Below are 22,976 nucleotides of genomic sequence, written 5' to 3' on the forward strand. Positions count from 1 at the left end.
ACAGTTTGATAAGCATACAATCTCATACAACTATTTAAAAACATGGTTACCCCTGTCAAAATGCATATTAGTGTGCCAAATAGTGAATTCCTGTCAGAATCATAGGCTGATTTAGGGCCCCTGGAAATGGGTTTGTGTGGCCTATGATGTGGCCCCTCTGACTGATATGCTGACTTGCAGCCAGCATAATAGATACCTACAATTTTGTGTCACTGTCAACAGAATAAACTTTACTTTTAACTATTGCGTAATTTTAATTTATGCTCCATATTGTACAATGGTGACGCACAGATAGATAGTTGATCTATTCTACAAGCTCCCAATGTGTCATGCATGCAATGTGTTGAACAGCTATTTTCAAATTGCAATGTGTCGAATAACAGGAAAGCATGGAGGACCCCAATGTAAACAAGCCATTGTGGGTGTGCCTTTTCTGGGTAGGCCTATTTCAATCCTCTCAGACCTTACCTTGTCTGCTATAAGGTATATTGACTGACAGGTCCTGTCCTTTCCTCGAACTGTGCTTTAATACTCTACAAACTGTTAATACAATTTTCAATCAATCAATCAATCAATCAACTTGTGACGCTGTTGTATAACAAGGTATAAATCAGGCTTAAGATACACTAAACACTGACTTAAATTATATCATGGTTAGTTTGTTTCTTGTGACATCTTCAAAGTGAATGTTTAGGCTATTCCTTCAGTTCTCAGTGGGACTGTTGGAAAGTTATTTCAAAGGAAATATTCGCACATCCACAGATGCAGGTAAAAAAAAGACTAACTAAGCCATTTGACAATAAATATTAATGTAGTGACCACAATTCATACAAACGCTCTTGCTTAGGGGCCCCCAATCCATCAGATGAGAAAAGCCTGGGCGTAGAACAGAAATTGATTGAATGAACAAGGTGGACCCTCTTGTAAACAAGTGTAATCCATGCAATGTATTTTTTTGTTATTTTTATTGAGTTGTGCTTGGAATGTACTGTAATTCTGCAAACTGTTAATAAATATTTCAATCAATCAATCAATGTCCTGGTCATCAATTATTAATAATAATTGCAGTGTAGCATCAATAAGTGGAACAAGAAGGGTCAACAGCATAGCAGTTTGTAACTTTGTCCATAAAAGAAAAACAACCAACTCGTTTTTCTTGTGACATTTAGGAAAACGTGCAGAACATGCATGCATTTATGTTTGACTGTTTGTTAGGTTAACAAATTAAATTCAATGCATTGCTGGGTGGTCAACACACGTCTTCAACCAAAGTGCAGCTTTGGACAAGGCTCTTGTTTGTTGATGTTTTTTTTTTGGTCAGGCAAAGGCAACGGCCTTCTGTTTCCTCGAGTCTGTGTAGTTGGTTGGGGTCCTGGCACAGCACAGCCCCTGCGAGGCTGTTCCGGAGACCCCGCGCTTGCCTGCACCTCTATCGTCTCGGGTGAGTTTGTTATAATGTAGCTATTTCTCCTTTTAAATGTGAATAACCGCCGTTAAAGCTGCAGCATGTTTACCGCGTTGCAACGCGCTCGCGAACCTCCGCTTGGTGGGGAAACTGTGGTGGCTCGCGCAGCGGTGACCGTTGAGTTAAAACGGCCGTTAATTCCCAAGCATTACCCTTAACACTACTACCACCAGCACCAACCAGCCAGCCAACCAACCTATCTACCGCTCCACAGCAAAGCCAGTATCCCAACACTGACTCGAATTCCTGCAAGGAGACGCACACAGACATGGCTGTGTGGAGACGCTTGCGTTGCGTGAACACGTTTAAAAGGCGTCCCTGTCCGGCCTGAACCGTGTTGTTTGCGTCCCGTACGGTTGTTGTTGTTGAATGTCAACTGTCGGCACTCACTGTCTTGTCTGGTTCCGTCTGAAATATTGTTGATAGCTTTAGCTTAGCTAGCTTTGCCAAGTTAGCCAAGCTAAGGAGCTAACGACATAATCATAATAACCCAAGATGGGAGCAAATGTAACTAAAACGGGCAGAGGAAATCATGCACGTTATTAATCGTAAAGGCCTCTGTGTTGGGTATCTGGTTACGTAATGTGGCTTTATTTCCCCCCTCCTCACGATTTGACCGAATATACACGCAGCTATTTGAAAACATTAGCTAGCGTTAGCCTGTTAGCAGTTTGCAATGTATTCCATTCATATCCTGCGTTACTACTGCTGCTGAGTCCGGTGGCGCTTGCCGACAAGAACTGATTTGATCGCGACGATGATGTGCGTTATTGCGTTGTATTGCTTGAACATCAGTTCTCGTCGGCGAGCGACACCGCCGTACTACCAGGATCAGGAGTATAAAATAGCAATAGGGCAAAAACCTCGGGCCGAGTGAAACGCGCGGTTTCTTTGAGATTTTTGTTTATTTGTTTTTCTATTTGATTTGATAGTTTGTCTTTGTTCATTTTTTTGTTTCCGTTAAAACCAGTTTGTTTGCCAGCTTGTTGATGCCCAGCAAGCTGCTGCCACTTGATCTCACAACAGTCAAATGTGGCCTGTTGCATTAAAACAGTGATTCTCAGCTTTAAAGGTGCTGTAAGTTTGTTCAGTACCAGTGGTCTCAAAGCCTGTCCAGCTCTTTAATACACAGAAAATACATTTTCTGGGTCACCAATTTTCATCCAGTCAGGGGAGGGAACCCATTTATACTCTTCAATTTTAGTGTTTCAATTCCATTTTGTCTGCTCGTTTTCCCCCTTTCATCTCTCCCAAATTACTCATACTTTTCCCCGATGAAGAGAAGTTGGTCAAAACATGTCATTTTTCCCCCACTCTCTCCTGATTTTGTATGTGCTCTTGATTCTCCTTGTTTCCTCAGTGTTTATCGCTGATCCTAGAAGCACCAATAGTGCCTGGCACTATACCCTATGAAACCTGATTGCTTTCTCCCTCCCTTTTTTTTACCTCCAATTTCACTTTACCTCCAATTTTCAATTATCCTTTAAGAATTATCTTGATTAGATTAAATTGTTATCCCGACCTGAACATGTATTTTCTGTTACCAAATAGCTGGTTGCTGAACAAACAGTGTACACTCTACTGTATATAGTGTATGACTGCAGGAATATAGCCCTATTAAACTTATTTTAACAAAATAATATCACTTACAGCCCCCTTTTTAATTTCTAGGACCCCCAGTTCGATACACATTAACTCTTAAGAGTGCAAGTATATATTCACTAATATTATTACTAGGAATATTTGGCACATTACCTGTTTTCCTTGTTTTTTTTCCTATCTATTCTTGTCACCTTTCCGATGATCGGGTTCTTTGTTTGTATTTTTGTTTCTATTTTAACAGTTATTGACACTGGCAGTGACAAGTCATCTTGATAAATATTTGGATAGTTTCAGGTTTTTCTTCTACACTAAAATGACACAAAGGCTAAAATGATTGTGCAGGATGCCCATTTTAAATTTGCGTGAACATTTTCTAGTAAGTAATCAGAAATCAGGATCAGTAATCCTTCTTTGGACCTTTTGTTGAATGTAATGGATAAAAAAGCACCAATGATTAATGTTATTACCGTAAAACTGCGGGAGAAGGACCTGACTTTGGGTTAATTCAATTCATATCCACGTTGAATTGCATTCTTTTGGCCAACCATGTTGGTTCAGAGTAATTCAGAACCAAGTCCACTGAGGCATACTGATAAGTTTGGAAAAGCGTTTGAAAATAAATCTAATAATAAAGAGTTAGGTGATTATTGATTGCAGTCCCCATGACAACCAACTACTCATGACCCCAAATGGCAGGATCAGGAACAAACAAGTTCAATAGAGGAATGTTGTGATATTCTGCAACTTGACTTAAAGGCATTGGCAATACAAAATGTGGATCCCGGTGCAGTGATGTAAATAGGTTTTCAATGTAATGGGTCCCGGGCCCCAGGGGTGGTCTTACTCTTTTAGAGGGGTCCCATGGACATTTTTTATGAGTCCCACTTCAACGACGTTAGGAGTCATATTTTGTCATTTTTACAAATTGCAGCATTTAACACCCATTTCATCTTAAATGGTTATAGTATGGTTATATTCATGTAGAAAATGTATCTGAAAGAAATAAACACAACTCTAAATCTGACAATTGCAAAGAGTTATGCAAACAAAAGTGCAAAGTAAATTATTTTACTAAATTAGTACAGTAGTGTGTCCATGGGACCCACAGAAAGGTCCACGGCAGTGTTGATTTCGGCGACTAAAACTAAACTACCTTTTTTTTCACTGATAAACTAAATGAACACTAAGCTATGATGACTAAAACTAAGACTAAATATACTGACAATTTCGTCAACAAATAAAAACTAGACTAAAATGTTAGTAAGGGACTATAGTGGACAAGAGATCCAGTATAAGTCATTTTACACTTGGTTGCATGCTGAAAATAGCAGATCACTGCCTGTGTGAAGCTGGTTTACCCACGGATCCGTATGTATACATACAGTATACTGCGCATAATATACACACATTCATCAAAGTATCTTACAGTTGTGTTAACACTGAATATAGCCTGTCAAAGTGCTTTTGTTGAATTTGTTTTACCTGAACTTTCTTGGATCAAAAATAATTCTAAAGCTCGATGTACATATACTTGGTGCCCAGACTGCCCACTTACTAGGCAGGTAGCATATTCAACTACTTTGTAGTTAAGATATTATTCAGATTACAGGGGTTTTGTGCTATTCAGAGTTTTGGGTTCATTCTTGAATAAGAAGTTTGCAGCATTTTAGTTTTTTCTGTGCTTGTCTTTTGCAGTTGTCATGGATGATGAGGACGGCAGGTGCCTGCTAGATGTAATTTGGTATGTCATTGTCAAAACCAACACTAGTAACGGGTCACATTATTTTTTGATTCTTTAATTTGCCCTCCCATGTGGGATAATTTATGGCACCCTACTGAATCATGGTACATATTATTTTGTCTTTACAGTGACCCAGAAGCTCTCAATGACTTTCTTCATGGATCTGAGACCCATGTGAGTGTAAGAGATCTCATATTGGACAATGTGGCATCCATTTAGAGATTTATATTACAACACTTTGACCTGTGAATGCAATACGATGAAGGAGGCTTTGTCCCATGTGTTTTTCTATTTTATTTATTTTATTATTTTGCTCTGCCGGGGTTGACATGACACATTCCTATCGCTCACAGATTAGCCTTTGATACCCCCCCCCCCCACCCCCTCTCCTGCGAGCTTCCTCCCTGCTGATTTTATTTTTGTCTTACTGTTCCATGGACTCTCTCTGCCTGTGGTTGTCTTTGCTTTTGGAGTGCACTCTATGATTTTCAACTTGAGCCTTGCCTATCCCCTCTTATTAAGCCTAATTCACCAAATGAGAAATGCTAACACTAACGCTTCCCTCCGTCTCTGTGTTACTCCTGTTCTTTTTGCTTCCTCTGCCCCTTATTTCTCCCCGTTCCTTTCTTACTTTACGTTTTCTTGTTCGTGTCCTGATCCTTCTGGTTTTACCCTCCTTTGTTTGACGGCCTGTATGTTTCTCTTGTCCTGGTGCCCCCCCCCCTTTGCTGTCTTGGGTACCTTTTGGTTTCTGTCTGTCCTATCCTGGGTGGGTGTGTCTGTAGTTGGACACTGACGACCTTTTGGATGGTTCGGGTGACCCCTCCAGCTCGTTCTTCTCTACCGCTGGGGTGAGTAACATCCCCCAAAATCCCTTTCCTCCTGTTTTGTTTTTCCATCCATGTATGTAGCATGCACCTCCCAGTCCCAACCCCCCCACCCCCCCTCCCTTTCCACTAACAAGCATCTACTCTTGAGCATTGATTGGCCATGGTGTGATTCCTCTCCCTCCAAAGTGTTTTTTTTGGGGGGGTGACTTGCTGTGTTGACCTCTCTTGACATTCAGGCAGCTCCACGTTTCTCTTCATTCCATATCAAAGTTGCTGTTGACCCCGGCTGCATGGTTTCACTTTTCTCCTCCGTCCGTTGCGTTTCAGGGACATGTTCCGGAGGCACAGCCGCCAGTGCAGCTGTTGGCCAGCGAGCCGGTGGGCCTGCCCAGAGTCAGCGTGGACCTGGACTTCCTGGAGGACGATGACATCTGCCTGGGAGGGTCCCCTGGCGGCGGCGAGGTCGGGAGCAACGGCATCGGGGCGAATCACGAGCCGTGTGACATCCTGCAGCAGAGCTTGGCCGAGGCCAACATCACAGAACAAAGCCTCCAGGAGGCTGAGGCCGAGCTGGACCTGGGCTCCTTTGGGATCACAGTCCAGACGCTGCCCGACGCCAGCCTGTCTGGAACGGGAGGCACCGCTGTTGGAATAGGAGTCGGCGTCGGAGGAGCCACCGCGATCTTCCCCGGATCGTGCCCCGGCTCCGCTGCTGCTCCACCCAATGCCACAGCCGACATGCTGGGGTCAGTGTTGGCTCACCAGGGCCTGCAGCTTCAACCTCAGGTCATGAACAAGGCTATTAGTGTTTCGCCATTTATGCAGCCTGTTGGCCTGGGAAATGTAACTCTTCAACCCATTTCAAGTCTCCAAGCTCTTCCTAATGGGAGTCAGTCTGGGCATTTGGGTATTGGACAGATTCAGGTTGTAGGCCAGAACACAGTCATGACTATCAACCAGTCTGGGCAGCCAATTCTGGCCAAAGCCATGGGGGGCTACCAGCTGCACCAGCCTGGGCCTGAGGTATCGGGTGCAGGGACACAGGCTGGGCTCGGAGGTTCAGTTCTTAGCTCTGGAGGAGGACTTCTGATCCAAGGGGGCAAAGCTACCCTGGGATCTCCAGCTTTAAACGGACCGGCCGTTTGTGTTAGCAGCGCAAACAGCAGTAGCGGTGGCACTATGACGACGACCACTGGGATTGTGGGCTTTGGCAGCACCCCTATAAGTGCAGGCATTGGACCCCAAACACAAGGCCAAATCATGCAGAATGTGATCATCCAGCGCACGCCCACCCCCATCCAGCCCAAACCCCCTCAGGGTGGAGCCATCCAGCCAAAACTGTTCAAGCAGCAGCCGCCTCAGCCTCAGCCTGTGCAGAACGACACCAACAAGTCTCTGGGGTTGCAGCAGATCCCTGTCTCTGCTGCTCAGAATGTAGCCTTCCTCACAGGCAAGCATGGCTCTAATGTGGTTCTGAGCACACAGGCTGGATCACAAGGCCAGCAGTTCCAACAGGCTCTGTTCAAACAGCAAGGAGGGCAGCCTTCAGGCAAGCCCCTCAGTGTGCATTTGTTAAACCAGTCAGGCAACCAACAGGCCTTTGTCATTCCCTCCCTACAGGGCCAGAACCACCAGTTTCTCTTGCCTCAGTTACAGGCAGGTGGGCAGATCTTGACCCAGCACCCTGGGGGTCACATCATAACAAGCCAGGGTCCTGGTGGGCAGATAATCGCCAACCAGATCCTCGCCGGCAACCAGAACATCAACCTGGGTCAGGTACTGACCTCGCAAGGTCACGCCGGGGCCCACATCCTCTCCGGACCCATTCAGCTGCAGTCGGGCCAAATGGGTCCACACACCCTCTTTCAAATGCCCATCACACTGGCCCAGGGTACTAACCCCACCCAGAGCCACCCAGTCACGGGCCACGCCCAGACCGTCATCCAGGGCATGCCCACCATCCAGAATTCCCTGACCATGCTGGGTCAGGTCGAGGGTCTGAGCCCGGCGGTCAGCCTGCAGCCGGCGCTTCACCAGCCCCAGGCCGGCGGCGTTCCCAGCAGCAGCAGCACCGGAGCGGCGGCCATGGCCCAGGGCCAGCCCGGCGACAGCGTCATGGTGTTGGGGAGCACGACGGACCAGGCGGCTCACGGACCCGGCCAGCAGCACTTGCCGCAGCAGACGTCCATCCTCACGATGCAGCCGGCTGCCTCTGTGTCCACGGCGGCGGGCCCCATCCCCGCCTCCTCTCCGTCCATGACCGTGTCCACCACCTCGTCCACCATGACGGCGATGGGACTGGCCCAGCACAGCCCGGGCAGAGTGCTGTTCACCAACCAGGCCGGTTCCAGCATGATACTGAGCCAGGAGTCTCTGCAGATGTTCCTGCAACAGGTATGTAAGTCTGCTTCCTGCATGTTGTTGGGTTGTTTTACAGTTTTAACATTCACTAATAAAAAAAAATGTTTTAAAAAATGGAAAAAGAAACTGCACGGAGTGATGTTGGTCTGACCTCTCTGGTTTACAATTGTACTCCCCCCCCCCCCCCCCCCCCCCCCCCCCCCCCCCCCCCCCCTTGCCTCCAACCCCCCTCCGTCCCCCATCCCCCCACCCCCCCTCCGTCCCTCGTCCTGACTCCTGAATTGGTTAATGTACTCATGTCAGGAGCCGCAGCACCAAACAGAGAATGACTCCACCCCCTCTGTGGGTGTACCGGCGTCTGTTATCGTCAGCGGCAACAGCGTCACTGGTCCGGCACCCTCGGTCCATGACAGCCAATTAGCTGACACTCGGGTGGGTCAGAGCCCCACCCTCCTCTCCCCTGGCCCCTCCCACGTGGCAGCTGTGGTAAAGCAGGTAGAAAAAGCCCCTTTACGCTAAGCCCCGCCCACTTGTTGCTGCCACTGCCGCCACTGCGTTAGGACATCGTTCATTCCCGATATCTCCTCTTTCCTTCTCCCTCGACTGTGTGCTTTGCATTCACTCTCCACATTGCCTTACAATTATGTTAATCCTTAAAGGGAAACTTCATCCTTTTTGCAAAAAACATATATTATATGTTATGACGTTTAGAAGATTTAGAACACTTCCCTGGGGGTCTTTGTGTGTAATATGTGGTTTTGGATATTTTAGCAGTGAGCCCAGTGTCTCTGATGTCATGGACACTGGGCTCACTTCCTTCCTGGACTACATCAAGGAAGCTTAGAGAAGGAAAGGACATGGTCACGTGACTGCAGGCTGCGCCATGACATTTTCGTGGATTCTTTCATGGGAACCAAACTACACCCGGGAAGTTTGGCAGAATGCACTGGAGTCAATGAGAGCTCAGTGAACAAAATGGTAAATGGTGCATTTATATAGCGCCTTTGTCCAAGGCCCTTTACATAGATTGTGCATTACATTCACCCATTCACACGCACATTCATACACCGATGGCGGCGGAAACCATGGAAGGCACCGACCAGCACATCAGGAGCAATTAGGGATTCAGTGTCTTGCTCAAGGACACTTCGACACTAACTCTGGGGGAGCCCGGGTTCGAACTGGCAACCTTGCGGTTACCATCCAGCCACTCTACCCCTGAGCCACCGCCGCCCCTACAAACACTATTTGAGTCTATTTCTGAATGACTGAGACCTTTTGTAAAGTAATCGCTTCTGGAAATGAACGGAAGACATGTCACATATTGTCTCCTGTGTTGCTTTTCGATGTGTACACTGTAATTTCATAGAGGTATCGTATCTAAAGAGCACAAAGTACCTTTTTGAACATATTACCAAGTATTGCGAGACTTCCCACCGTTTCCTATCTGGCAGCCAAATCTCGCGATACCTCCGAACCAGAAACGATACCTGCTGCTGTTTAGGATCATCAAATAAAATGATATACTGTGCTCTCTGTGCACATCGAAAAGTAAGTGATTAGAAAACAACCTGTGAAATGTCTTCTTTTATATTCCTGAACCGATTTATGTGACTAAGGTCTCAATTGTTCAGAAATAATGTTTGTTATGAGCTGGTCCAGCCGGCTCCATTCACTGCCATGTATTCATTGAACTTCCGGTGCGAGTTTTGGCTCCCATGAAAGTGTCCGTGAAAGTGTCATGGCGCAGCCAGTCACGTGACCATTTCCTTTCCTTCTCTAAGCTTCCTTGGACTACATGTTGTCTCAGTAAGACAGCCCTCTCCCTGTCCACAAGGAGGAGGAGTGCATCAAAAGATTATGGGAATTGTTGTCCGGAAAGGAAGTGCGCCCAGTGTCCATGACATAAGAGACACTGGGCAGTGGGCTCACTGCTAAAATGTAAAATATCTAAAACCACATATTACACACACAGACCCCCAGGAAAGTGTTCTAAATCTTCTAAACGTCATAACATATATATTTTTGCAAAAAGGGTGTTTCCATCTAAGCTCATAAATTCCCTCTGATTTGTTTTGCACCTTTTTTGTGTGTCTATTATTTGTGTAAGCATGCTCATTTATTTCCTTCTTTGTGCATTAAATGTTGTCTAATGTCATATTTTGAACGTCTACCTACGGTATATGCGACCCATGGCATTCATTCATGAAACTTTGTCTCCACTATGTTCTTCTAAACCAAAGTTCAACTTGAGTTCTTTTCACTAATTTGGTTTTTTGCATATTGTTTCATTCAAAGCTGTGTTTCGTGAGAATATTTACTGAAACATGCTTATGTTGTAAAAGATCCATCCAATAGTACAACTCAATCATCTGTTGACCACCTAGCTGTGTGATCATGTCCAGTTGACTCATTGTCATTAACTGCATCAGGCACCAGTGGCTGATACATTGGGAACTAATCCACGCTTGTTTAGACTCCTTGGCTATACACTTTGCTTTCAGTTCCCTTACCCCACACCCCTCCCTCCCCACTCAGTAACTACCCGTGATCAGTGTAACACAATCTCAGCAAACCAAATCACCCGCTTTCCCCCCTCTGCCCTGAAATCTTCAGATCACCCTAAACTTTACCATCACAGACCTGCAGACCTTGACCTCTTTGCTTGTGTCAGCTGTTTCCTTTGGGGCTCAACAAATGATGATTATTCAGTTTAAAATGAGAAACAAATAAATAATGATAATTGTCTTCACGCGTTGGTCAAAATCATTTGGCTTCTGTTCTCTGAGTGACACATTTATATTAGCAGCTGCTATTTTGTAAGGTTCAGTACTTTGCTTCTGTATTGTTTTGTGACATCTGTGCAGTTTTGTTGTTGTTGTCAATCACTTTTGAGTGTCCATGTAGTTCTTTCTCTTATTTGTGCATGCAGGACTATTGTGTGATTGACTTTTGTTTCGATATTCTATTTTTGCTTTGATGTTTCTGTTGTGTCTCACTGACTTTGTTTCCTCTTAATTAACGTAAAAAAATGTCCTCATGGTTTTAACTGTTATGATGTTGTGGCTTAATTCCTTCAGTTTCCCTCGGGCGCACATCAACAGCTGAAGATCCAGAGCATGTCGCCGGCCCTTGCCTCCCACGCCACGGCACCTCCGCTGGCGGACAGTCCGCAGCCTTCACAGTCTCCGCTGATCCTGGGCCAGCAGATCCAGTCCCCCCACCACCACCAACAGCAGTCTCGGCCCCCCTCGCAGCCCCAACCGCAGTCTCAAACTCCCTCGCGCTCTTGCACACCCACGTCGCAACCCCCCTTCTTCATTGTACACAACCAAATCCCCGGGTCCCCGCAGCCGGCCCCCCAGAGCCAGCCCCAGCAGACACAGTCCCAGCCGGCTAACGTTCAAGTCCAGCTCTTATCCCAGGTACGGCCGCCCCCTCAACTCTCGCCTTTTCAGCCAGACGTCCCTCCCGCCTCGCGCTCCCCTAAACCTCCTCCGGTGCCACCCACACAGCACCAGTTTGTCTCACTCACCCCCACACAGCACCAATTCGCCACACTCACCCCCAGTCCCCCCATTGGCACACTGGTGAAAGGCCAGCTCTCCCTGCAGAGCATGACGGCAGAGCAGCAGCACCACCTACAGCTGGTTGGGGCTCAGATTCAGACACTGTCCACCATCGCCCAGCCCTCGCCTCAACAGAAACAGCTGCTGGACAAGTTACACCAGGTATTTGACACGCATGTTCATTTTAAGATTTTCATGTCAAGGACCCCCAAAAATATATGTATTTGGCCACCGACCCCCATTGGGAAAAATGTTGTTACAGTGACCCCCCAGAAGCAAAGATTTGAGTTAAAAACGTTCACTCTGAAAGAATATATATTCAAAGATTTTCACGATGTTTCTAAAATAGCGGACCTACAAGCTATGAGCTTGTAGTTTGTTTGAAGACGTTGGTAAGATTGGTTTTCATTCATTACAGACTAGGGCTGTGCGATATGACGATATATGTCATGTGGACGATAGAAAATGTCTATCGTTTAACACAACCAGCACCGGGATTCCTTCAAAATAGAAGCTCTGGGGTGCCGGGAAGACATGGCCGCCTTTACTCTGTAAAGCCCCCTTCTGTTCCAGAAAAAAACGGAGATATTTCTCTTGTTTCAATATTATCGCTAAATAATCCATCGCGTTCATATTTTGAACGATAGGCAATTGAGAAGTCAGAAATGAAGAGCTTAATATATCCACCAGATCAAAACCACGGAGAGCTCCCTGGATTAGGAGAGACGAGGCTTTCTTTCTGAAGCGTTAAACTAGGAAGTGACTGGACCACGCATGAACGAAGAGCGAAGCGTACGGTGGCCTTGGAGTCCAACCCAGTCCTAGATGCGCTACTGCAACCCGTCGATTGGATTGCTTATGACGTGTGGGAACGTCGGGTGGACTGAACCAGTTAATATGAAGCGCTATTGTTTATATCGGCATGTCGCAAAACAAGCGTTACGGCAGTATTTTATGTCACGACGCCCAGACACGCTGCTAATCTATGCTGCCAATGCATAACAAACATGGAGGGAGACAATCGCGGACGAGAGTCAGAGCGGGCTAACGCTTCTGGAAATGAACAGAATAAATAAATAAAATTCAGGTTTCATGCTGGTCAAATTGATACTGAGTGGGTAGCAGCAGCAGTATCAATCTAAAAATAACTGCATTAGTGGAAAGATTACCTGTTTATGTACGCTATATTTCAAAACCTGTGACTAGATGTGTACCGACGCTGGCCAATCACTTTTATATTCTACTTTTCTACCCTGTGGATTACCTGTCAAACATCTTGAACAACTCCTCTTCCATCATGGTTTTCTTGCAGGTCCAGCAAGGCATTCTCTTGCAGGTCAAGCAACAAGTCCTGCAACAAGTCCAGCCTCAGCCTCAACCTCTTGCACAGCCGCAGTCCCAACCCCAACCTCAGCCTCAACCTCAGCCTCAGTCGCAACCTCACTCCCAGCCTCAGGCTCTGGCTCTACCACCTCTGTCCACAAGTCATTTAAGTTCCCAGCTAGATGTACCCCTTGAAAAAGTGATATTACAGTCGGCCAGCGCAGGTGCACCCACTCAACTTCCCCCAGTGTTGCAGCAGACCTCGGTGCTGGTCAAGACTCCTGTGACAGGTAATTTGTAGTCTATTACTTATAAGTACCAATTAATTTCCTACGCGTATTAATTACCTGCAATGATCTGCTCCTTCTTGTTCTAGCGTCAAGTGACCTACAGTTATTCTCTGGTGTCCAAGGACCCATTGGAACAATGTTGAACCAGACTGTCACCCCCGCTAGCCTTACACAGCCTGTACAGGTGGGTTATGTCACACAATATGATGTTAACTACTTTCAACATTTTGTCCCTGCTTTGGGCCTTGTCACTTTGGCAAAAACCTTTTTTCAAAAATATTCGAAATGGAAGATTTAAAAGCTGTTCGCAACGTATGTATAAAATAACATCGTCTTAACTTCCTTCATCAATCCCATATTGCAATAAAGTTGGTAACCTTAATGTGCAAGTGCATTATCTATCAGTTTTCTGTATTAGCAGATAATCAATATTTAAAGGGTTAGGATGGTTAGTTGGTTACACCTCTTTACTGTAGCGCACCACTGCTCTATGACAGATGCACGGTTCCTGAGTTTATAGTTTCCTAAAAAGCATAATATCTACTTCATCGTGCAGGAGAGTCGCTTACCTAAAAGAACAATTAGTAGTCTGAAAGGACGAGTGATCCTGTACGTACGCTATGAATAGATCTACAAGCTTAAACCCACAAACTACCTGCCTACCTACGTGCGGTGTAGGATTGTAGATCTGCTCTTGATACACGTCACCGTCATACTACAGTTTAACCCATTTTGGACTGAGGCCGATTCTACAAATGTCTTCTAAATCCTGATAGTTTTCTTGAAAACCCTATGTTTTTCTATGTCAGTGGTTCTCAAACTATTTCATGTCAAGGACCCCTAGAATTATATGTATTTGGCCACCGACCCCCATCTGAAAATATGTTGTTCCAGGGACCCCCCAGAAGCAAAGATTGTAGTTAAAAAACGTTCGCTCTGAAAGAATATAAGTTAAGTTAACCTGGTACCTAACAAGCTTTTTTTTGTTTTGTTCATGTTTACTGTTTTATGATTCCAAGGAAGTCAGTTGCCTGAAATGTGCCATGTTTCACCAAGTTCTTCTATCACTTTCCACTACTATCGCTGTCATTGACCGCCACGGCGCTTGTATAATATCCTCGACTGTACAAGATCGGGTCCCTGTTTTATTATTTAAATCCGGGTTGGTTAAGATTCTATTATTACCCCGGGTCTGTTTGTCATTATGTGTTAATGCCCGAGTGGATCCAATGAGACATGTACTCAGCACTGTTTAGGAGATAAACGCATTAAGTGCTGTGTAACTCGCATGAGGATTTAGGCTGATCTAGGACCACATTACTGCAGCGCAAACGGGGAAGAAAGTTGAAAGTGCTTCAGCAGGCAGCAGGCTCTATGAAATGAAACCACACCGACGTGTTTTCATTCCCGTACATCCTTAATAGTATACCTTGCTGCCATAGATAATATCAGCAAATGCACAACTCAGATACACAGATAAATGTAGCTAACTAGTAAAATATTTCCGCGCCCTCAATTTTGTGTCTTGCCATGCGAACACTCCCCCAGCATATGTAGTCAGTGTTTGACTGAGTGCATCGTATTTATCTATTGGCCTGAGAGAGACGTGACTGTTAATCCTGTAGTTTGCTCTCATCAATTGTTAAGTTGCGTGTTGTCTATTGCCAAGACCTGGTAGAGGTCAACTAAAATGACACAAGAATGCAGTCTGGATTCAAGTCTCTTGCACCATGTCTGTCCCCACAGGGCCAGCCAAAGCCAGGGGTGATCAGTTCAGTCGGAGGGGTGCAGATCCAGGTGATGGGCAGTTTGGGCACACAAATGGCCGCTCTGCAGCCCCCTGCCCCAGTACTACAAACACAGGTATGGGTATTTTCCCGTGCACCCTTGTTTCTCTGCAGTGTCCTCCGTGCATGTTTTGAAAATCCTACATAAATGTCACTCTTTTAACGCTGGACTGAACTGAACCATGATATCTTTGGCTCACATCACAGACATTGAAGATGCCTTTCAGTGCGGAGCCCAGTAAAGAGGCAAGGTGTGTATACGTTGGTCATTTTAATGAACCATGTACATCAAAGCAATACTACAGAGCTTTTAGACATCATAGAGCAGCTGTGGCAATGGAGCTAAGTTTTTGATATAAATATGATATAATAGTTCTTCATGCCATTATCCATTAACAGTCTCCTACTCTTTTGTTGTTGTTGTTGGACATGCTTTCAGGATGCTGGAGCAGCTGAGGAAACAGCAGGGCTCAGTACTTCACCCAAACTACGTCGCTCCGTTCTACTCTTTTGAGGATACAATGCACAGACTGCTGCCTTACCACCTGTACCAGGGCACTGCCAACTCACCTCAAGACTATCAAAGAGGTAAAGAACTGGGTGCAGTGCTTAGTTTAGACGGTTTTTGGTTTAGACTAGTCATTGGTTAGACCAGTCATTAGTCCTACAACTACAACTACAATCTCAAACCCTCACCCTAAACCTAACCTCCTCCTCCTCCTCCTCCTTTAAAGGGCAAGAACAATTTTGTAGAGGGTTGTGAAGTTGGCTTGCCATGATGTAACTCCAAAGGTGGAGCAAGAAAGAAATAAAACATGGTTGCTCCATTGCCATCTTTGTGTTGATTTTACTATTTGTATTTGTATCTGGACCGGGATCCACGGATCCAGTCCGGGTTCTCTTCCTAATAAAAATAGTAAAATCAACAGGAATGTATATTCTTTTTGTAAAAAAAATAAAAAGTACTGTTATGTGATCTATATTGTGTTGGTGTTCATTTATGTGTGAGCTGTCATTTATGTGTGAGCTGCAATCCTTTTAAAGCTGCAATCCAGATCCTTTAATGAATGCCTTTTGTTTTGCCATACGTTGTATTGTAACCAATGTGTATGGTAGAAAGTAAAAAAATATAACAGCACATCTTGGAGGTGGTCTTCCTACTCTGGTGATGAGCGAGAATTGCAACTTTGAACAGTGAAGGAGACCCGTGTTCATTCATATTTCTCTTTTCCCATTGTGTCCAGTGGACAGTGAGTTTGAGAGTGTCTCCTGTCAGCTGTTGAAGAGGACGCAGGCCATGCTGGATAAATATCGCCAACTGCTCTTTTCAGAATCCAAGGTAAATTTATGACACAAATACCTTTTGTACCATTTTTTTTGTATTTTCCTTTCCCCATTAGATTTCAAACTGTAAGGTTGTCGTGCTGTGCAATATACAAAGTTCTTCGATAGTTTATAGGTAACATGCATGGAAGAACATACAGTCTCATATATTTGACAATGAATTCAGCAAAGGGGGTCCGGGATTCAAAACCTCTCGATAGATATTTATCACGATACAGAGACCACAATACGATATATATCGATTATATGTTGATTCCAAATAATGACCATTAGGGCCATCTGTGCATAATGGATTTCTTGGACGCATGGGTGATTTATATTTTAAGTGATTTAGCATAATATTTATTTTTTAAGTCTACATGCAACTCTGTCATCGTCCTTTCAAATCGAGCTGCACTTTTCGCCTTTTTTATTTTCTCTTGCTCTCTGAACCAGTTCACCTCACAGTCTGAAAATGCGTATTTGTAATTTTGTTAAAGGAGCATTCAGTGATTTGAGTGATTTGGAAAACCACCCAGTCCGCCCCGGTAACAAAATGTGCACATGCACGCTCTACAGTGGGGGGAAGTGCAACAGGCCAACAGCATGTGCACCAAGGCCTGCCCCCACTCGATCATGATTGGAGGAAGGCCCCTCTCATCCTGATTGGATGAAGGCTTTGCCACCAAAACTGAAACTAGGGTTTTTTACCCCAGGGGCTCACTGGGGACAGGGAGGAACTCCTTATATGGTCAGCACACTCTATAGTAGGGAGGATTATCCAGAAAAAAAGAAAAAATAAGTGATATTTAGATTAAGTCAAATCACTGAATATACCTTTAATTAACCAATAAGCATATTCTGATATTTCTTTTACAGTTATTATTTAGAACATCCATAAACAAAATGAAGACCCGTGTTGTAGTTTATCCCATTTTGGGCGGGAACCCCTTTTGGTGTTAGCATTATGTTATGCTTTAGCTATTGGAAAATAGCAGATCTACAAGCTCATAGCGCGCCACCGAGTGGCGCGCTATGAGCTTGTAGGTCTGCTATTTTTGAAAAATCTAAGAACGACTGACATAGAAACATAGCTTTTTCAGAAAACTGTCAGGATGTAGAAGACATTTTTAGAATCTGATCTCAGGTCAAAATGGGTTAATGACTCATACGTCATACGGGCCAGCACTAACAGTGTGTGATGTTTGAACCCGAGCAGAGAATGGGTCCTTCGGCAGAGATGGTGATGATCGACCGCATGTTCATTCAGGAAGAGAAGATCGCTCTGGGCCAGGATAGGATACTGGCCAAGGAGAGACCAGGTGAGCAGAACTGGACTGGATTTATTGGACAAACTCGCTATGAGTTACAGAAATAGTCACTGGGAGTTTGGATAAATGAAACTGGGATTGTTGTCTCACCCCCTAGAGCAGGGGTTCTCAACGTTTTTGTCTGGGGACCCCCAGAAATGCTTTGACCATGTCTCGCTTCAAATAGTTAAACCAAACCTGAATGGATCCGTGACAATTTCGTCCGATTCCGAGATTTCTTTCAAATTGCGGCGCCACGTCCGTCCGAGATCCGATTATTTCCGAAATTCTGAGAGACCCGACCCAGCCAGGCAGACATACATATGGACTATATAGAAATTAGAAATAATATAACGTATTGATCAATTACCATTTTATGATTAAAGCGTGAGAGAGACACAGACAGAGAGAGAGGTTCCAGGCTGCGCGCTGCAGTAGAGGGTGAGAGAGAGAAAAGAGTCTCGTCTCTTCTCGTCTCCTCAGTGCGCATGCATTTAAAATTACATAACCAAACGGATCATTTGTTTTTTACACACAATCATCAGAGTTTTAGCAGATCATGTACCGATCTTGGCTGAATGGAATATTAACAAGGCACTCAATGCACTTATAAACAGCTCCTAGCCTACTTTTCTCTCTTCTTTATCCACCGTCCACGTGTGGGGAATAGGATACACAGGAGAGTTGTCATGGTTGCTCTAGTTTAAACCTTCTTATATTCATTTGATTTGAGCTTTGCTAGTTTGCTTTCACCTCGTTGAGGTCAGCACTGTTGTCGGGATCCGTGATCGTGATATAAAGTATAATTTTTTCATTCAAATCAGCGCAAGGCAAAACCATGCAGGACGGGGCTTGAATTGTGTGGTAAGTCTTGCGCTGCTGATCCTAAACCAGCATAATCATCACACGTAACACAGCCGTTCATGTCACTGCAACACTAACCTGATCCCAGGTCAGCCTAAATTATCACACTTTAGTATAGCCTACAGTCAGACTGGCACACAATCACACAGAAAATCACACACAAAAAAGCACAGACAGATCACACACACAGTAGCCTACGGGTCTTCTCGGATCCACTCGGACATTACACATAATGATTGACAGACCCGAGATCCGAGGGGGATACGTCCGATTCCGACCCGGCCCGAGAGATTACGATAAAACACGACTCCGACCCGAGCGGGTCTCGGGTCAACTCGGGTATTTTCGGAGTCGGGGGACCCGGTGAAGAGCTCTAGTGTGTGCTACTGTATGTAAATTCTTAATTTCAATTTTCCAGCAATTCAGTTGCAAAAAAAAGGTTTTTTGGGGGGGGGTTTGGAAAATAATTTGGGCACCCCTCAAAATAATTTGGCGACCCTCCTAGGGGTCGCGACCCAGGACCGGAGGTCCGGGGCTAGACTTTATGTCAAAACCAATCAAATCATGGTTAAAGGTGCATCCCGTGTATCAGGAAATATGTGTCCAGTGGACACGTATCAGGAAATATGTGTCCAGTGGACACGTATCAGGAAATATGTGTCCAGTGGACACGTATCAGGAAATATGTGTCCAGTGGACACAGCTGGCAGTATGACAATAATTGGCTGATACAGATATTCACTAGTACCAACATTGACTAATACACATCCCTCCCTCTCTGATTGCAGAGGAATACGTGGCGAATGCACGGATGTTGGGCAGTGTAGCCGCCTCGTCTCAGCAACCGCCTTCCCTCGCTGAACCTAGCTTGGCGAGCGTCAGGGTCGCGGCAGCCCCTGACGCGCCGCCCACGGCTGCCCCCGTCCCTGTCCTGAGTGTTGCTCCGACCCCTGCCGCAGCACCTGCACCGACGCCCGCACCGGCAGCCTTCCCCTCTACCAAGCTGGTCATAAAGCAGGGCGGTGGATCGGCGTCTGTGTCCTGGTCGAGTAGCTGTCCTCCAGTCACAGGGAGCAGGCCAGTGGCCCAACCCGCCGCCGCCAGCCAAGCCTCCTCCTCCTTTGGCCGTGCCCCTCCGGCTTCGGCGACCTTCTCGTCGTCGTCCGCCGGCTTTCCCTCGCGGTCAGTGGACGACGACGACGCCCTCCCACAGCGAACCAGCAAGCCGCCCATGAAGACCTACGAGGCCCGTCGACGCATCGGCCTCAAGCTGAAGATCAAACAGGACCAGACGGGCTTCGGAAAGGTGGTCCATAACACCGCCTTGGACCCAGTCCACACGCCGCAGCCTCAACAACACAACGCCCAGCCCCCGCCGCCCCAGAGCAACGTGCCGCCCCCAAGGCCGCGGCTGCTGCCGCCGCCTCCCGTGGCTTCCGTTATCAGAACTCAGTCTCCGGCGAGTGTGGCGGCCCCGTCGTCAGCCGCCAGCACAGCAACCACTCAGTCCGAACCTCCTCCTCCTCCGCCGCCGCAGAGAGGCAGCGCTGTCCCCAGCGCAGCCTCATCGTCCTCTTCGTCCCACACCTCCACGTCGTCCTCGTCTTCCTCCTCCACTCAAATGAACGGCACGCTAGAGCACCACGAACCAGGCGGAGTCAAGCACAACCCCGCCTCCACCTCCACGCCCTCCCAGACTACTTGTCGCCTCCCCCTCCGTAAGACGTACAGGGCAAACGTCAGCCCCCGAGTCCGACCTGGCGTGCCCGGCGGAGGAGGGGACGAGAGCCTGCCCTACCCCAGACCCACGCCCTCTCCCCCCAAACGCGAGGCCTCCTCCCCCCCCTTAGAGCGGACGGTGATAGCCAGTGTGAAGGTGGAGAAGAGGAGCAGGGACGCGGAGCCTGGCCTGGACAGTGGCGGCAGGCTAGGTAACACCGTGCAGGGCCTGGACAAGGTAGACGATGTGTTCAACCGCAGCCTCAAATCGACACACCATCACCTCCCTCAGCTAGCTGACGGAGATGAGGAGGACAAGGGGAAGGAGACACAAACGGACAAAGAGACGGATATTAGTCGATATAAGCGAGCTGGCGCGAAACACCGGCAGAGGGCTGGCGGAACGTTTAGAATGGACCAGCATGCACCGGGGCCTCCCTCCCCGGAGCCGTCCCGCACGCGGGACTCCTCCTCGCTGCCCGCCAAACGCTGCAAGTCGGACTCCCCCGACATGGACAACGCCAGCTTCTCCAGCGGCAGCCCCCCCGATGACTCTCTGAACGAGCATCTGCAGTGCGCCATCGACAGCATCCTCAACCTACAGCAGGGGCCCTCGGGCCGTCACCTCAAGGGGGCCGGCGGCAGGCTGCCCCACCAGCACCAAAGCCAACGCCCCGGAGGCTCGGCCGCCTCGTCCCACAGACCCACCATCCCACCCCCCTCTTCCTCCTCATCCTCCTCCCTGGCCCAGCACCCTCAGGTGGGTGGTCGCGGACATAATGGCAGCCTGGTGCCACAGACTCATGGTAGATAACAGCCCCTCAGCCCCCATGAATGGACTGACTGCTAAAGGGGACTGAGAGACAGACGTAGAGAGTTGTGTGTGTGTGCGTGCGTGCGTGTGTGCGTGTGTGTGTGTGTGTGTGTGTGTGTAGGGGCAACAGGGAGGGACACTGTGAAAACAGTATCACTGTACTACTCTGCCAAGCTGTGTTGGCTTTTGTTTGTCCATATTGAATTGTCCAGGCATTTCCTTGTCATTTACAGCTCAAATTTCACGCTCCCAGGTGGGTGAAGGGACAGGGAGGCTCGCCTGGCGGCCTTGCATCTGCGGGACAGTAACCGCCGTGGTTGAGTAATGGTGTTCTCTCGTCTGCCATTGGGTAACGAGATGATTTTTGTCTGAGCTTGACATTGCCATTTCTTTTCATTTTTCACTCTTTGTTTCATATTGTTTCCTTTTTACGCCCCTGTATTCGTACATTCCTATGGTGGTCTTGAATGCCAGTTGCTCCACATCAGACGGCCCCCTCTCCCCCCTGGCAGCTCTGAAGAACAGGGCAAGAGGTCCCCCACATCTCCCCCCTTTCACAAGGTTTTCACAGCTAATAATGCCCAGAGTGACAAATGATTTTTCGTATCAACATGTCACGTACATGTTGCATTCATTATTTTAGTATCAAAACTGGGCTTTTCTTTTTGTGGGGGGGTTTTATGGTGTGGCTGATCGCTGGAGCTGTAATGTTACTGTAACACCAACGGTGTAAATGAAAATGTAACGATGAAATTCTTTTGAAATGTCAAATTATATATTTTTTTCTCTTCCCCAGGTCAATGTTTTAATCCCCACACACAAACCTAAATCCATTTACCTAACCGTTTGGCTGGGAACAAAGGCTGCACTGGACTTCTTAGTTTCAGTCAGCAGGGGGCAGGCCTGTCTGTTAAATGTCTATGTTTTCCCACCCTTTCATTCTCACTCTTTTAATTTCCTCAGTTTGTTTTCTGTCTCTGTCTCCCCCCTCAACCCCCACCACCCCCACCCCCACCGCTCTCGCTCCTACGCCTGACGGGACAATTCAAACAAAACACAGCAAGAGCATCATATGTGGAGGGATGATGATGATGATGATGATGGACAATAATAATGTACAAAAAAAAAAAAGACCGTAAGAGAATTTGAAGTATAGTATTACAGATTAATTTTGTATTGTATTTATTGTGTATAATGACACTTTTTAAAAAGAAATGTACATTTAGTAAAAACTGTAAATTAAACCTTGCTTCTTTTATGAAAAAACATGCACCAGGTCTTCCCTCAGTGTTTCATGTCGGTGGCATGCGGTGGGTTTTTGAAAGACCTTTTCTCCTGTCATGGCTGTACATACCAGAGGATGAGTAATGATGACGGAGGTGTTGGACAAGAAGCTATGAGAATGGGAGACGAGAAGGAAAGGTCGACTACCGCAATACCTATATAGTACTTAAGTTGAGTGGAGTCCCCCAGGGCTCTATACTAGGCCCCTTCCTGGTTTTGCACTCACAGAAAAAATCACAGAATATAGCCTGTCTACAAGCTTGTAACACGTCTCTTTTTTGGCCGAATGTTCCCACCAGTATATGCACACAACGTGTCGCAGCGCGACGCATTGTGAGCTTGTAGATCTGCTATTTTCAGCATGCAACCAATTGTAAAATGACTTTTCTTTTACTTATACTGGATCTCTTGTCCACTAGTCCCTAACATTTTTGTCTTTTTTATTTGTTGACGAAATTGTCAGTATATTTAGTCTTAGTTTTAGTCTTCATAGTTTAGTTTTCATCTAGTTTCCATGTAGTTTTCGTCAGTGAAAAAAGGTATAGTTTTTCGCCTTAGTTTTAGTCGACGAAATCAACCCTATATTGCTATCCCTAATACTGGTAAATACCCCCGCCCCCAAGTGTGACTTTTATCATGGGTTTCAAATGTCCGTTTCACATGATCTATGTATTTTTTAGGGCTTTCCCACCTT

General features: G+C 46.5%; 1 protein-coding gene across 5 annotated transcripts; it reads left to right on the forward strand.

Annotated features, from left to right (window-relative positions):
• The first annotated feature begins 1,324 nt into the window (after positions 1 to 1,324).
• bicra (BRD4 interacting chromatin remodeling complex associated protein) lies at positions 1,325 to 22,270 on the forward strand. Of its 5 annotated transcripts, none has more exons than XM_079514497.1 (15): positions 1,325 to 1,441; positions 4,763 to 4,808; positions 4,937 to 4,982; positions 5,594 to 5,659; positions 5,966 to 8,032; positions 8,303 to 8,494; positions 11,080 to 11,730; positions 12,881 to 13,181; positions 13,268 to 13,365; positions 14,928 to 15,044; positions 15,176 to 15,219; positions 15,408 to 15,556; positions 16,213 to 16,307; positions 17,508 to 17,613; positions 19,254 to 22,270. In XM_079514497.1, exons 2-15 carry the CDS (start codon positions 4,768 to 4,770, stop codon positions 20,996 to 20,998), a joined length of 5,718 nt encoding a protein of 1,905 aa, XP_079370623.1. In that variant the 5' UTR covers positions 1,325 to 1,441; positions 4,763 to 4,767; the 3' UTR covers positions 20,999 to 22,270. The 5 variants fall into 5 exon arrangements, with proteins under 5 accessions (XP_079370623.1, XP_079370624.1, XP_079370625.1 ...); XM_079514498.1 differs by having other exon boundaries at positions 17,511 to 17,613; XM_079514499.1 differs by lacking the exon at positions 5,594 to 5,659 and having other exon boundaries at positions 1,326 to 1,441; positions 4,937 to 4,988.
• The last annotated feature ends 706 nt before the right edge of the window (positions 22,271 to 22,976 follow it).

Source organism: Electrona antarctica (genome assembly GCF_951216825.1).
Source record: "Electrona antarctica genome assembly, chromosome: 11".
Classification (NCBI taxonomy): Eukaryota; Metazoa; Chordata; class Actinopteri; order Myctophiformes; family Myctophidae; genus Electrona; species Electrona antarctica.